We start from the raw sequence: 17,265 nt of genomic DNA on the forward strand, positions 1-17,265 counted from the left end.
CTTCCACATTGGCTTCATTTTTCAGCGCCGGAGGTTGCCGCTTGGTACAAATGCAGACATCTTAGGAAGGTATCACATTTCATCCCATAAAGATAATGTATGACTTAAGCTAATTTCATGGCAATAGATAGATATTTCTCTCTGGACCAGTCGACATCACCAAAAGTCCAAAACACACAAGTAATCGGACCAGAATCCAGAGTTTCACCATATCGTCTAAAATTAAGTGAAATCAAAGAAAATATTTACAAGTCATTACTCAAACTGTCAGGTGTTTATGTCCACAAGATCTCTGAAACCTACTTTGTGGTTCACAAAACACAATCTCCATAGTTTAACACACTGACTGTTTTGCAATGCAATAAACATTTAAATATAAATATTACAGACATTCAGGGTGAAACATTAAGGATTTGTTTAAAAGTCTGACCACTTGTGCTTCTTGCCGTGATCTATTCCTCTGTTTAAAGGTCTCAGCAGTGAAACTAGTCAGTTAAACATTATGATGATGGTAAAAACTATGAAAAGAAGTCTCAGATTGTAAAAAAATACCCATAATTTTTTTTTTAAACCCCATCAACTTGTGACAATACATTTTGAGCACAAGTTTTTTATTACGTAAGTTGAAAGTAAATGAATGCACAAATGCTTTGGGAAAACTATTGTAGCAAACTGGCAACCAAAGCAGGATTTTCTGGCTGTGCTTGATCACTAAAAGGACTCTTAAGGATTATCTGATGCACCAGTGGGCGGGTTTGATTCATCACTTGTTTTCCACTAGAAAACTCTTCTTCCCACAAAATAAAAGTGATGATACTCAGTCAGAACTTTCAATATAGTGATAAAGTCTGTGACTGTCACCCACAGGACTAGCCTGACAGAACGATTTCCACGTCTCTTGGAAATACAGTACGTCTAGTTTCTGTAATTACTTTCACATGATCACAGTATTGTGGTGGAGGCTGTCTTCCCATGATCGAACGGATGTGCCAGTGGATGTGTAAAGATAACATTTATGTCAATAAGAGACAGTTCCCAGGGAAGTTAAAAAGAAGGCTAATCAGTGAAGTAACATTTTGGTTCTCTGTGTAAGATGATTAAAGGCGGCTAGGCCTGTTTTTATTTTGAGAAATGTGGAAGATGCTGAGACATTATTATTATTTCCAAGCCAGGTGCAACTGATATATTTTAGAGAAGTCTGAGACATCATTGTTTCTAAGATGAATCATACTTGGATTATTACCAAAGTGTCAAGGTCACTAATGAACTCAGAAATAATGAAAGAATAGTTTTGAATATGGTAAAAAAAATGAGGTGGAGTCTAGAAAATAAGCTCTACATTGGGTGGAATTATGGAAAAGTATATAATATGGTGTTTTATGATTTTACAGTAGGTTCTTTGTCCCGAGATCAAAGCCTCAGTTTGCTTTGTATCGCTTTTTATGCACAGTAAACCCATTCACATCGAACTCTACCAGCTTCAAGTGTATTTTTTTTCGTATCTTTCTCTTATAAGTCTTGAGTTTAATGCTAAGTTGTGGGTGACCTGAAGATTTATTGGCCCATCTGAAGATTTGGTTCCAGGTTATAAAAAAAAAGAGTATTTGTTGCAGGAGCCGGATGTGGACTTGGAGAGCCGCCGTGATGTTTTGTTTCTGTCGTCGGTGTCACGGAAAGACAGCGGCATCTACCAGTGTCGCCCTCTGGACACCGACAGCTATACCGAAGTCAAAGGAGAAATGCAGCTGACTGTGCACTGTGAGGAATGAGCACACACACACCTGAATCTTCCCCTATAACTATATTTCATTATATTATAATCAGACGTTGTCTGTGTTTGTTGTGTTCAGACTTGGACCCGGCTGTGGTGGTGCCCAAAGAGTCAGAGGTCATGCTCAAAGGAGAAGATCTGACTGCAACCTGTAACGCTCTGTCCTCCCTGAAAACATCGACCGTGTGGTACAAGGTACGTTTATGTGTACGGCTGCATCATTAGTTTAGATTCAGTCAGATTAGACTAGCAATCTTGGAGTAAACAGATACAGCAAAGAAAATCTGTAGAGCAGACACGTTTCAGTACAGTGTTGGACTCATGCATGAATGAAGTTCCAGCATGCTGAGGATGTGTAGAATAGCAGCAGCAGCATTTTCAGCTGGAGAATGTAGAGGAATGAGCAGGTAATTCAGGGCCAGGTCACTACGACCATCATGACCTGTACCGATGCCAAACATGTCAGCCCACCAAACAAACAGGAGACATCTGGAATATTGAGAAAGGGGCAAAGTACACCACACACACACACACACACACACACACATGCAGAGTGCAGAGACAACTATTCACATTTGGTCAAAGTCCAAGATAAGTGAGATTGAGAAAAGTTCCTCCTCGGGATAGTTTGAGTCTGGTAAACAAGATGAAACCTGTCCACATACACACACAACCCATGTCACGTTCTGTAATGTTGGAAGATATCTCTGACTACATTGTTAGTGGGGCCACTGTGAATAAAGAGATTCCCCATCTGACACCTGTGTCTCGACCAGCTGATTCCTCTTTCATCCATCTCTTTCTGCCACAACAAGAACTTGAGAATTTAAAGAATAACTACACACCCCAAATTCTGCTATCTCCCTCCCTCCCAGAGTATTTTTTAAAAATGCAGCAGAGGACTTCAGGGCAACAACTGTTGGGGGGAATGGCCTCGTGGTTATGTAGTGTGGGAGGGGGAGGTATTTCATGACATAGATAAGTCCCAAATGGTCGAGCATTGGCCCTGCGAGGTTCAGGGCTGATTTAAAACAAAATAAAAGGTGTTGAGCCATTTTCAAGCCATGAAATTGTGATTTTTTTTTCTAAAAAATATCAACATTGATGTGTTTCATCACAGTACAGTCATATAATTTACTTTAAGTGTGCTTTACCTCTTTAAATCAAAACAAAACTGAGAGTCTACAGCAATGCGGTGGCTGATTTTGTGTGTGTGTGTGTGTGTGTGTAGAATGGGAAGCTGGTGGGTAAGGGGAACACGCTGCACCTGCAGGACGCCACCTATGACACAACAGGAGAGTACGTATGTGAGGTGACCGTTCCCTCCCTCCCCACCCTGCACACCAGCGGATCCGTTCACATCATCGTCCAAGGTCAGTGATCCGCTACGCCATCGAACAACTTCTCTTTATGAATGATGAGATGCTAAAGGGAAGCTTCTAAATACTAGACTTTTTTCTAGAGTCTTCTACATTAGATGTATCGCTGAAGCCAAAACAAAGTTTGGTGGTTTCCATCCACCAGTTTTTTACACATATCCAGTTTGTCCTCAAAGAATTTAGTGGGAATGCAGGAACCTCAGGGTGAAAAAAAGGAGCTGAAATATTGCAAAAATGTTTTTATGCTTGGCCGAAGTGGAAAAAAGAAGAAGAGAGAGATTTCTTCCTATTTGATCGCCCTGAGTGACCGTTGGCAGGTGCCAAAACACTGATCTTTAGAAGTTGAAATAAAAGATTGCATCACATTAAAAACCGACCAGGAAAGAGATTTGAGTTTGCCCTTTCAGCCACCAGATGCCTTTTACTGTAATGTGAAACATATGTGCACAAAGTAGCTTAATGTTGAACAGAAAGCAGAACTGACTGGAATTCATTTGTGAGTAAAAACAATATTTCTGTTAAAAGAGAGTATGACCTGCTCCTGTTGTTGTACCTGTAAGCTTACTGGTGTCATCAATTAGCATTTATTTATCAAAACGTATTAACAGAAAATCAACAGCAAAGGGAAGTAGATCAGAAAAGAGGCTAATAGTGAGGATACTAAAAGATGTGTGTGTGTGTGTGTGTGTGTGTGTAGGTGGTCCCCAGCTGGTGGGAGTGGAGCAGGAGGTGCAGCTGGAGGAGGCAACAGGCAGGATGGTGAACCTGAGCTGTGAGGCAAAGGGACATCCACCTCCCAGCATCTCCTGGAACATCATCGGCAGCCAGGTATCCATCTGACCCGCAGCACTGACTGACTTCATGCAATTCATCATCCAATACTCATGAACAATAGACTCTACTTATGATTAAAGTTTAAAGTTTACATGTGAAGTTGATCAGAGCAACATCTTGAGTTAAAGTCTTGCACTATGAGTGTATGGACCAAATCCGACAGCTGATTTGAGTCGATGGCATTCGCACAAACTAACAGCCTGTTTGAAAGTTATTCAGTCTCAAAATACTAAAAGTACATAATTGGTTCAGACTTCACAAACTACTTTTGTTCCCTGTTGTCTTTGTTTTTTTGTTTTATTTGTCTGGAGAAGCTGATAATGACACAGCCCTATAAAGCTGAAATTATAGTTGCCGCATCCGCGAGGATCCGCTAGGGTCCGTGTGACGTAAATTTCGTCATCAAACGGCGTGCGTGTAGGCTCTGTGCGGACATCCGCGTACCTGCAATTTGTTGCGACCGCACGGACTTGTCCGCACCAGTCCGTGCGGTCGCAACGCTGTGTTCCTGTAGACGGCGATCTACTGTGTGGAACGCGTCCTCCACGCAGACCCCAGACGGTAGTACAAACACATCAACTATCCGTCCGTGGTGTCCACAGCTGTCCGTCCGCTCGGGAGTATAAATGAAGCTGAAAGGCCTTTACACACTGGGGGGGGCGACACGAATAAACGACACGAAATTGCGAAATAATCGCCTGCGAATAGTTCGCATCAAAACTATTCACACCGGCAGCGATGCGAATTTGCGACGGAAACACAGAAAAACAAATTAGCGCTCCTGAGAGGATAAACTGCCTTCACCAGGCCGACTGACAGCAGGAAGTTACTGAACCTAAACAGTTTGCATGTCGGCTCCACGGGAAGAAATCCACAGTGTTTGTATCTATAAATACATGATGATGATGCATCAATGTAGCAAGTGAACCTACCTGTCTGCCTGCAGTGCTCACACACAGACCGGGAGCTGATCAATCAATATAGATAAGCTTTGTGATTGGTTGATGCTTTTATTCTGTCTGAAAGTCCTCACGACACAAACAACAGTTTGAAAAAATATATTGACGTGCAAATTAATTGCACGAAAAAATCGCGTCCAGTGTGTAAAGGCCTTAAGTGTCATATCGGTGATTTGCAGGTGAAAAAGTCGAACCATTGATTAAAAGTTTCATTTTTTAGATAATAACCTTTGTTTCGGTTAGTTTGTTTACTATTTTCAACATAAAGCAGGTTCGACTGGTTCTACTGATCCTCACATGTTAATAAAAGTTAGAATCCTTTACAAACATTATTTATGTTTTCTGTTTTACAAGTTGACAAGTGAGACGCCAACACTACTGGCAGCTTTTTCCAGATTTATTCTGTAGTTTTGCTAGCTTTGCTGCTTTGAGAGTATACTTTGTCCCAAATGCTGCATTTTCCCATTAACAGGTAACGCTGCTGAATGGAGAGAGAGAAATGTTCATGTTATCTTCATCAACAAAGTGTGTGTGTGTGTGTGTGTGTGTGTGTGTGTGTGTGTGTGTGTGTGTGTGTGTGTGTGTGTGTGTGTGTGTCTCCACAGAGCTGGAATGAGGTGGTGAACAAGGCGAATGAGCACATGACTCACAGCGTGATCTCAGTCAAGGTCACCTCGGACATCAGCGCTCAGTGCAACGCCTCCAATGACATGGGCACTGAAGTCAAAGCTTTCAGCATCAAAGCCAGTAAGAGACTATTAGTCTTTACTACTAGTAAATCTTCTGAAATGTGTTTGATTTCACATCCTCAGCAGTCACATTTGCATCAATTAGTGCTGGTTCCTGTTATGTTTTTTCATATTTTACCCCGTTTAGTACAAATCTTATTTCAGATGTGACGGGACGGCACCACGATGCTTGTTCATAGAGGGAGCGGCGTTTCTGTTCTCTCACAGGCTGCATCACTGATAGATTTTAAAAACCTGCTTTTTAGGCTTTTGTAAGCCTTAAGGATGCCCTCAAGACATGTTTAAGACATAAAAATACTCTTCCTTGAATAATAATTTGTGTCTAATATGGTTTTTCCACAAAAAAAAAAGTTCAGTTACCTAGTTAGAAATTCTTAAAACTAAATCTCCTCCTTCTCCCTCATTAAAAATCCAGAATCTATGAATATGTAAATATTTTTTATTTAAAAAGTAACCGCTGGACGCCAGGTGGCTCCTTCTTCACTGTAAAGTCTCTTCTCAGCGTTTGTGCTCTGGAGGCTTCAAGTTTCCACATCACACTGCGTGGAAGTTGCATCTCGGACCAGGATCAGCTTCCTAAATAGTTGTGATGTCACAAATCCCGCTCGTAGGTTCACGCCTGTAACTTAGATTTTCACTGAGCTCATCTTTAAACACATGAACGTGATACATAACACGACATTTTGCACAGTGAAGCTCAAACATCCAACTGAAGGAACAAGAAGAAAAACACTTTTTTTTGAGTCACTTTAATTATGATCATGAGTGCAGGAGACAGTCGCTGCGTTCTCACAGTGAATCTCATCAATTTCATTGTTTATTAGAGAGTTCTGGTCATAATTTCCTGTTTGATCACATGTTGTATGCAAAACATATTACTGGATATTCATAATTTTTGTTTATGGAGGGAGTTCTGTTCTGATGATTTTTGTGGTTGTGTGAGGTTTTTTTTTTTTAATTTCTTATTTAAATCACACAAATTTTCTTCTTGCAGTATTCTTTTTATGAAATCATTCTTTTTATGTATTTATTTATTTAATGCTTTATTTAAACAGGTTGTCTGATTGAGATCAGGATCTCTTTTTCAAGAGACAAGAATAAACATGGACAGAAAGAAACTTCACACACACACGTTTGACATTATTTTCACATTAAGAAAAGCAATTACAGACTCGAGTTTACCATTTTTAAAAACTTCAAATGAAATGAGAGAGTTTTAATTTCTACGTTTCTTGTAGCTCACTCCATCTGCACAGAGCTGAGTATTTGAAACCAGTTCCTCCCAGTTTAATGTGAACATGAGGTTCATTTGAAGAAGTGTAATTATATGTGACCAGAGATCAGAAGGAACGAGGCAGTTTTAGCAGTAGAGTCTTACAGATGAATAACGTACAATGCTGCACACACACACACACACACACACACACACACACATACACACACACACACACACACACACACACACAGGGATGTTTCAGGCTCTGCCTTCCTCAGCGTCTGTGTGTCTGATATCAGCGATTATATTGACTCCACCTCTCAGTCATCAGTTTAACCCTCCCACCATAAAGTTTCAGGTGGCGTGGATGAAATTAAGGCTTTACTATCCAGTAAACTATACAACGTGTGAACAAATAGGAATTAAATGAGAGTCCTTACTTAATATTATATGCTTGTGGACTGTTGGACATTATATAATATGCAGCAGAATTCTCAAATTAATTATGGTCGTAAATTAAAGCTTCAACTACAGAAGGAGTTTAAAAACCCATCACTGGTGCAGCCTGTGAGAACAGAAAACACTCTTTCTTTGATTTTATAACTTTACAACTCAAACACCAGGTGACAAATACTCTGAGTAAAGCTCCAACGAGCATTAACCTTCAAACAGACACCCAAGTACCATGTAAATAACAGATAGAAGACGCCAGCACATAGTCAGTCCCTCAGTTTTCGCTCACACCTCCACAGCGATACGGGATTGTGTGTAATCAGGAAAGCAGCCGGGAATTAAATATGAGACGTACGTGTGTGTATGTATGTTTGGGTAAAAGCTGCCTCGCTCTTAAGTGTTGTTCTACTTGTTCACAGTTCCCATGGTCACCTCAACTGCTCCCTTCTCTCCTGGTAAGATCGTTACCCTACAGTCTCCTCCTCTTGTCCCTCTCGCTCCGCTTTTTTTTTTTTGTTTTGTTTTGTTTTTCCAACTCAAAGACTCTCTTCTGTCTCAATATTCACACTTTCAACTAAGTTCTGTCCGTGACAATGAAGCATCGGGACGACTGTGTACATTATTTATGATTTTCATACAGAGACTCCACACTAGGACTTGTCTTTGGTTTGCTGGCAGATCTTCTGGATGGCCTGCGGGCTTATTAAATATTCTACTTGATATAGAGAGAAAAATCATAACACCAGCAAATTCGAGCACGCCAACCCTTGTAATGATACTTGCATTCCTACCAAATGCTCTCCAGTTGTAAAAACATTATTTGTTCATCCCAAACACAAACACGTTACAAAACACTGAAAACAAACCGTCTCCCACTTCAACAGACTTTTCCAGACAGTCGTGTATTTTTATGGCGGTTTTTTACATACCAGGAAAAATTGCTGTAAAGTTTGGAGAAGGGGGCATTATTATGGGGTAATTTTCTGACTTTGTCTGAGCCTTCATTTCATACCATTAAAATCTTCACTGGCCTGTTGGGAATACAGCAGCCAAATTAAGTACGTTTTACTCCCACCCGTTAAAAAGAACAATAAGAAAAAAAAGGAGAAACAACGTGAAATATATCTGTCGGGAAACAGATCTCGTTTACTGGTCGCTTTTCTAATTATTGACCTCTTCTAGGAGTCACACAGACAGACAGTCTCGACTCGACTAGAAACACGTATACGTTCCCTCAGAGTAGAACATGAGAGATATTTATGAAGTTTCCTACGAGCGAGGAGTACAAGCTCTATTTTAAAATTGAATTACATCACCGTTTTATGACTCTAACAATGACGTCGTCTTAGTCCGTCTCTCAGGATTTGTGGATCCAGCGTATTCAAAATGCTGATCTAGTTAATGCATGAGGAAAAGTGAATAAAATCCACAAAAGAGCATCACAGGTAAAGGCTCAAATTTGTGATAAATGTCGGCCCAGAAGTATCAACTGTTGGAGCAGCAGCACGTGCTGTGAATCAATTAAAAGTTTGATCAACCTTTGGCTGGATAACATATTTGTATCATTTAATTAATAGACCAAAGCCAAAGCCAAACCATGAAATAAAAACAAGGCTAGCTTGATGCAGTGATGTAAATGTCACCTTGTAATAGTAGGAATAACACAGGTGTAAATAATAACATTAACGATGGCTGAATTATATTTAGCTGCTTCTGTCTGTTTCAGGCTCCTTGTATTGTTCATCCAGGCTCACTGCGACGCTCGTTAACGTTATTAGTAACAGCTGTACTTTTCCCCGCTGGAGCGTTAAGACCTTTAACTGCCAGAAGAAGCAGAATCTGGGAGTAAAGATAACGGAGATCTGTTTTCTTCTGTCCCACCTGTCTGCTCACAGCTCTGTATATATAACGAAGTCCCAGGTGCACCAAAGGATGAAGAGCATCTCAATCCGTCCACAGTCTTTCCAAAACAACTACATTATTATTACTACACCGAGTTTTTCATGTGCTGCTTTCTCTGTGCTTTTCTGTTTTTCTGCTGTATGTGTGTTTTTTTGTTTTCTTCCAAAAATATTCATCCCAACAACAAATTCACACATCAGGAAAGTTACCTTCAGGTGTTGGACAGTGGGGAGAGGTGGAGGTTGAAGGGACACATGACTCTGATGCATTAAACATGTTGGATTACAGCAGACAGCTGGACATGTTAGTAATAGTGCACTGACTTGCTATGATTTCTGTCTGTCGTCATCGTCACTAACATGCATCCTTGAAATGTCTCTTTCACACTTTCTGCTTGTGACTGCTGCTTTGCTTTATGTTTACACTTTGGTTGCAACAAAATCTGCTTTTTTTTCACTTTTATTTACAGCTGAGTGGAGCCTGTAATCCGGACATGAGTGTGTTATGAATACAGTCGTGAATTATGACAAAAACATAAGTAAATATCTCCTCTCGTGTAGTTGGAGACTGTTTGAACAGGAATCTGCAGGCTGAGCTGCCAAAATATAATCTTGGATACAAAATAAGATGACAGGGTTTGAAATGATAAACTAACACAAACTGAAGAAGCAGATTATTAAAAACAAAGTGTCCTCTTTGTTTTGAAGAACTCATCTTTACTTCATGAATGTAATCCTAATAAAGTCAGATATTAAGGCTACGAGTCACAGAACAAAATAAATGACATTTTTGTGCCCAAATATAATAACATCATTTCACACTTGGCTAATTATCTCTTATGCGTAAGGAAACTGAATTTGTTAAATAAGCCACTTAGGAAATAAAGTAGCTGCAATGTGAAGGTGTAGAACAGAACTTTCCTTGTTTTTAAAAGGGTAATCCGGTTATTTAGTGTCGCACTTCAGTTAAGTTGTTGAATTTGCAAGAAGCAGATTAACAAAAAAGGAGTCAGCAATATTCTGACTTTTAGATATGCACTTCCTACAATTCAACCAATAGTTTCTCTTTTGTTAGACCTTCCTGCTTGGGAAAAAGTCCATAAGCATCCCAGTTCATTTAACTTCACGTCCCCTTTACCTACAACAGGTTCATGATCTCAGGTGCACGACTACGGCTTTGTCCACATCATCAGTGTTGTTTGTGATTGAAGTGATTCTAACATGTGATTGACCTCTCTGTCTGTCTCTGTGTGTGTTTGTGTAGCTGAAGGCAGCGGAGTGATCATAGTGGTGATCATACTGAGTCTGCTGCTGCTCGCCATCCTCGGCAGCGTTCTCTACTTCCTGCACAAGAAGGGAAAGATCCCCTGCGGGCGCTCAGGGAAGCAGGAGATGTGAGTACCGTCTCTTCTAATGCTGCGATGTCTAGAGAGCAGCGCAACACCTTTTTAATGTCTGGCAATATTCTGTATTTTTCTGTTTGTCCACAAATCCCCATAAACCTATGAACTCAGTGATGAAGTATGATTCCTCACACGAATGAGACACACTGTCGCACTTACTGACACATTCCTTCATTATTTTGGGTCAGTCCCACATTCAATCTGCAGCTGAAAATAGTCCCCAAGAAATGCACTATTTACTCCTGTTTGAGTGATGTTTACTAAAAACCACAGTGACCAGCTTTATTCAATTACCCTTTTTATCTGAAAGTTTATATTTGTGACCTTTTTTAAAGATGAATTGGCTTTAGGTTGAGAGACACAGACAGGCTGAGGAAGTTGAAAAGTATTGTCCTTTAAGACTAACTCACTTAAGACTAAGATTATAACTAATGTTAAACTAGAAATGCATTTCCTGCGGAAAATATGTGTGAATGCTGAAAACTGGAAGGAATTGCAAAGCATCGCTGAAAATATTAAACACTTGTTCAGGATCCCCGTCTGTACAAATAGAATTCGATTACCATGGCATGTTACATTTAAGAGATTTGGCAGTTAATAAGTAGTATGGCGGTGTTTTGTTTATGGCCAGTAGGTGGGGCTATTGGTGCCATGATTCAGTATGTCCTGAAAACCAAGTTTCATTTCATTAAAGACAACAGAATTGCTGAAATATCAAGTTATAAGGTTACTTTAGCGCCCCCTTTGGGCAGAACTTTATGAAACATTACACACGTCTGTAAGGTCACCTCGTGTACGACATTTCCAAACTTGGTCACAATCCGATTCAGTATTGAGGAGTTATTGACCTTTAACTGCATCAGGCCACGCCTTCAAAAGTTTGTTAACCAATAACAGACAAACCGTAAGTGATATCTGTAAATAAATGAATAAGTTGTGTTCGGGGTCCTCTAAACATGGTATGTACAAAGTTTGGTGAAGATTGGATGAAATATGTGCCAACAGAAGCAAAACATGTTTATTAAAAAAAAACAAAACGGCGGAAAAATTTATAGGCGCAAATGGGCGTGGCCTATATCAGTCTACTCAGCATCATCCAAGGAACATCCTGACTAAATATTTTTTGATAGGACTTAATGTTCATGAGTTATTAGCCAAAAGGATAAACGTGTAATAACTGACCACATGGTGGCGCTATTGGAACCATATTTTAATATGTTCAGCACTTCGACATGAGACACCTGTACATCAAATATGAACAGTTTAGCACTTTGAGTTTTTGAGATATTAGCTTTCAAACATTCCTCCCATAGACTTCCCATTATAAATTTTAATATTTTAAAAAATTATATAAAATCACTGGAATATGCTAGAAAGCTGAAAAGTAATAGCACACATGTCCTTAAAGAGCTGAACATTTTGATATTTGAATGGTTTCTGTCAGTCAAAGTATGGAGGAGTTGAAAGCTTGCAAAAAACATACGGAAGAATAATAAATAAAGATTTGCTTAACCTTAAAACAGACTGCTTTCAGCATTCACACTAAATAAGGGATGTCATATGCAGTCACCTGGGTTTTTGTTAAATGCCTCCTGTCTGCCCGCAGCACCAAAGAGAAGACCACCAAAGATGACATCGTCGTGGAGATGAAGACCAACACAAAGAATGAGGAAGCTGTCCTGCTAAAGGCCGTCAACGGAGACAAAAAAGGCCCCAATGACAAGGTAACTATAGCGGTGCATGAATAGGACTTCAGTATTTCACAATGTGAAAACAAAACTGAAATGTTCACTATCACCCCACAAAAAAACGTTGTGCTCTTTGGTTTTTTTACCATTTGAGAGGCTAAAAGTAAAGTTTGTCTCATAAAAGTAGTTGGAAAAAGTGTAGACTCTGAAAAGTACTGTATGTAAATGTAAATATGTAAATATGTAAATACTGTATTTCAGGAAATGCACAGTTGGCTCATTTACATGGTCAACGTCCTTTTTAACAGAAGCTGTTTGACATTTTGGTTTGTAATGGTTTTTGGTTAGTAGATGTGGCTTCAGCATCAGTTACAAATAACTTGATACCAGCTCGCTAGCATGCAGAGAAAGAAAAGATTTATGGATGTACAAAAACGTTTGTGACATGAGAATAGTTTGACATAGCTGGGATCTGGGAGTGCGGTTACATCACAACAATGAAGTGTGACAGGCCATGAAACATAAGCAGTCAGATGATCAGACAGGCTGTAAACAAGCCAGATTATCTAAACTACTTTACATAGAAGTTAAACTGAGTGCGAGGGAACCTGAAATGTTGGTATTAATCCGTCACTGCTCAAGAAAACTTGTGGATGCAAACAACTACAAGGACTGATCGCCCGACTGCTCGTGTTTCCTGCCACATCGGGCTTTTAGTGATGATGCTGAGTTTCCAGATGCTATTTACAGTCTTAATTTTACTGGTTGAAATGGTGGACAAAACTAGGAAAAATAAAACATAGTAATAAACTGGAATTACCCTTTAACCCTTTCATGCATGAATCATGATAACCTCAGTCAGAATGTGTTTTTATTCCTCTTTAGGCATGAAAAACACATTTTTCAAGGAGTTTGTCCAACTTAGTGGACAGATGATTGTCTCCCAACATAAAATCAATACTTGGACAGTTGTATTACTCCTTAGATGTTACTTGATGTTACAGAATTTTATTTACCTGCAAGGGTCTATTACTATAGAAAGATTGGCAAGATGTTCCTGAGCTGAAGAGCATTTCCGGCTGGCAGGCGGCCATCTTGGTTTTGAACTTTTACAGTCTACGGGTGCATCCCAAGTCTCTTAAATTGCTTCCACGTTTCCCTCACTTGTGTCTTTTCCTTGCATCTTAGTCCCAAGAAACCAAGTGAGGAGAGAAGAAAAAAACGAGGAAATTCGTTTTAAGAGACATGAGACGTCCTCTCCTCTGAAGCGTCATGTGAAGCGGCGTCCGTTTCTGATGACGGCGACAGCTGATCACAGCTGGATCAGCTGATCACAGCTGGATCAGCTGTCAGTCGGCTTCAGCTGTAGAAACTTCTGATGGAGTTTGTGTCTGCACACGTGCACTGTGTTAATACTAATAAAGGTTCACAGTTAGACGCACAGGAACCATTTCTACTCGCAGAATGCGTTTATACTATTTATTGATTATTTGCATCTGTATTTTTTGATAACCCTGATAGTGAATTCATCATTCAGTAACCCAGAATATGATCATTTCTTCTGAACACTGGAAAATATGTATTTGGCTAAATGTTCCAGGGAAAATGGAAATGATGTAACTCATATCAAACCCGACACTCAGGAATTTTCAGCCTCACATGTGACTGAATGGAAATGACGATAAATTACGTAAAATATAAATGTGTTTAACTGTTATTATGATAAAGTTAAAGTCAGGAAGAGTCTGTCTGTCAGTGAGAAACAGTTTAATGGAGGAAAAATCTTTCTAATGCATGAAGAAAGTTGTTTATGGTTCTTTTGTTGACCAGACCAACAATTAATAGATTTTAACTAGATGATGAATCAGAAAACAAGTAAAGCATAAAACTTGGGAGTGAAACACTTAAATTAAATCTGTAATCTGTCTCCACTTCGGTATGAAACTGCAGTGATGTATCAGATCAGTCTGATCAGCTGCAGCGTCCAATCAATAACTGATATCCAATAAGGGGGCGTGTCGGCCGGTAAAAGACTTCCATGAAGGCTGCTCTCGTGTTTCCTCGCTCCTCCGAACAAAATAAGAGACTGGGGACGCCTGTCAAAATGGTGCATCAGGAACAACTTCCGGTTCAGGCGAGGAGACATAAAATAAGAGACTTGAGATGTACACTATGGTTTTGTGTAATTTGTGTTGCTCTTACAAAGGCTGTCAATAGATGGCATATGTGTATGATACGACACACTAGAGTCCACTGTGTCGGCTGATGTGCAACTACACCATTAAAACCCCCCATGCATATAAAAGAAAACAGCTTTTGTAGTGACCACTATGCATGAAAGGGTTAAGTAAGTGTAGCTAGAATCACAAGAAGACATTTGTGTGTGTGTGTGTGTGTGACGGCGGTGTTTACAGCTGTGTCCTCCTCTGTCCTTCCAGTAAACCCCCCCGCCCCCACCACCCCCCGCGACGGACGAGCAGTGACGTCTTGAAGCCAGCTGTCAGTGTGTGTCGGAGCTGCGGAAGCCTCCACCGATCTGAAACCTGCAGGGTAACACCACCTCATAGACCGGACACCCCCCCCCCCGCCCCCCCCTCATCCCATCATGCTTTGTAAATCAACAGTATTCAGTAGATTCACACAGGAACAATCACGTCTGTAGACACGAAACCCGCCAACACACACTCACACAGGTATGACAGGTGTGATGAATGTTTGCTTCCACAGTTCCTCCGTTTTGTGTTTTTTTGTACTATTTCCTCAAACTGTTGTTCATCGTGTGTATGATGGTGCCTCATCTTCATCATCTTCTTCTTTTTTTTTTTTTTTTTATGAAAGTGTATATATTATATATATTTTGTTATTTAAGATATTTTGGCACTCAGACTTTCATTTCATGGTAGCGTCTGGCTCGTGTGCATGTTGATCCGTGTTCATTGGTCCGGAGTTTTAGGACGTCAGAGACCAAACGCTGCGTCTGTTCAGCAGCTCTTTACTGTTGGTTCACAGTCACACCGAGAGGAGGCTTGTCAGTGTGTTTGCTCAAGTTTTTGATCGATTCCAACATTTGAAGAAATTGATTTTAAAATTTGATGTTTTCAAGCCAAAAAAAAAAGACGAATACTGAGGTGTTAATGTCTCGTTTAGGTGGGAAAAAAAACCTCTGATCAACATTTAGATCATCAGGAGACATAATCAGATCAATAATATCTATAAAAACTGCCAATCAGACACACTGGAGGCCTTTTCTTTTGCAAACTGCTGTCAAGCCCTTGTACTGTTTGTAAATACATGTAGTGTACAGACCCGTTAGCGGTGGCCTTGGACTGTTACTGAAGGTGAAAAGGTCAAAGGTTAGTGATCTGCTGTGCCTGTGTTGAGAATGCATCATACACTGAATTAGTTTCTTGTTTCTTGGGTTTGCTCTGTGTATTTTCTTTGTGTTTTTTTCCACTGAGAGCTAGTTGAGCCTGAAGGACTGCTCCGGTGTTTGTGCATGTTTAACACATTTACTACAGATAACACACACACACACACACACACACACACATCACTGTTGAACATTCTGCAAAAAGGTTTTCTTTCATTTGCAGGCAGCCATTAGTTCTTGTTTCAGCTGGCCGACACTTAAAACTTGCTTGACTTCGATTATCCACCATAGTGAACATTTCTGCTCTAAATCTGAATATTATTCCATGTTAATGTTGTTTTAGATCGATATGGAAAGTCTGCAGACATGACGTTCACTGTGACGGTTTAAGCAAGTTTCAAGTGTTTTTAATGAAACGAATATAAAGCGACGGCTGCGGAAGGTAGAAAATACATGAAAATGTCTGAATTAGAGAAATCCCTGCCGAGCTTTGAAAAACTCAGAAGATTGTTAAAATAACACTTAACGATGCTTTAAAAGTCTTTCCTGAATCCTCAAAGACTCGTTAACCATCTGGATGTAAAACTAACAAATTAAACAAACAAAAAAAGACAATTTTCAACCTTAAATTTAATTTCAAACAATCCAAACAAAGTCGGTGATCTGAGAAGGTCTTTGCCCAATTTGTAGGATGTTTTATTATTATTACGTTTATTAGATTATTTAATAGTTTCATACACAATAACAGGTTTATATTTTTACTTGTACAAAACGAAGGCAAGAAAAACAAGAGAAAACAAGAGTCACATCTTGAGAAACGAGTAAAAAACCTTTTTATGGATGAGGATCCTGGAAATACCTTCAGAGCAATGATTAGTTTTTCAAAAAACCATCAGGGATTCATCTTGTCTGCGATTCGAACTGAACTGCCTAATTTGTAGTAAATCAGCTACAACATGCGAGAAGGCCGGTCTGCTCCTTAAAGGGCCGGCGTTGTGAATATGACGTGTTGTTTGTTCACTGTGTAGGTTTTGTGAAAAGGTTTGTTGCTGAGAGCGCTACATTGCCCAATGACTTGCAACATTTAACAAGTAGTGATACTTTTTTTTTTTTGTTTGTTTGTTTGTTTGTTCCACTGAGATGAGATGTTGACATTGTAGAAATATCCAGGTACAGGACGTCCTCAGGCAAGAAGTATCCTCATGTGTAGCGACGACGACGCTGTTTTTATGGTTTTAGAAAAGCTGCACGAAGCCATAACACCAAACGTCTCCTGTGTGCAGTTCAATATTTCTGCTTTGATTCTTAAATCTGCATCTTTTAAGTTTTAAAAAACAACTTTTCAACACAATGTTTATTGTTCTGGACTTTTCACCAGTGGGGAAAAAAAAACATGTTTGAAACTGATCATTGAATTTTTTTTTTTTTCTAAATGTGTGTAAATTAAGTACTGTACATGTGATTCTTTGATGCTTGCAGGTTTTTTTTTATATTTTTTGCAAGAAAATAATGCCAAATAAAAATGTTTCATTTAAAGAGAAA

The 17,265-nt window shown here is 39.6% G+C and overlaps 1 protein-coding gene across 2 annotated transcripts in view; it reads left to right on the plus strand.

The window, feature by feature from the left end:
- mcama (melanoma cell adhesion molecule a) overlaps positions 1-17,265 on the plus strand; it is a 63,699-nt gene extending 46,434 nt beyond the window's left edge. The window contains exons 8-16 of one of the 2 annotated variants that reach the window (XM_067608728.1): positions 1,614-1,758; positions 1,851-1,966; positions 3,003-3,144; positions 3,848-3,978; positions 5,549-5,690; positions 7,781-7,816; positions 10,527-10,656; positions 12,272-12,389; positions 14,792-17,265. In XM_067608728.1, the coding sequence (XP_067464829.1) occupies positions 1,614-1,758; positions 1,851-1,966; positions 3,003-3,144; positions 3,848-3,978; positions 5,549-5,690; positions 7,781-7,816; positions 10,527-10,656; positions 12,272-12,389; positions 14,792-14,794 (963 nt within the window). In that variant the 3' untranslated portion in view covers positions 14,795-17,265. The remainder of the gene's footprint in view (positions 1-1,613; positions 1,759-1,850; positions 1,967-3,002; positions 3,145-3,847; positions 3,979-5,548; positions 5,691-7,780; positions 7,817-10,526; positions 10,657-12,271; positions 12,390-14,791) is intronic. The other variant, XM_067608729.1, reaches the window with a different exon arrangement.

Source organism: Thunnus thynnus, chromosome 13, assembly GCF_963924715.1.
Source record: "Thunnus thynnus chromosome 13, fThuThy2.1, whole genome shotgun sequence".
NCBI lineage: Eukaryota > Metazoa > Chordata > Actinopteri > Scombriformes > Scombridae > Thunnus > Thunnus thynnus.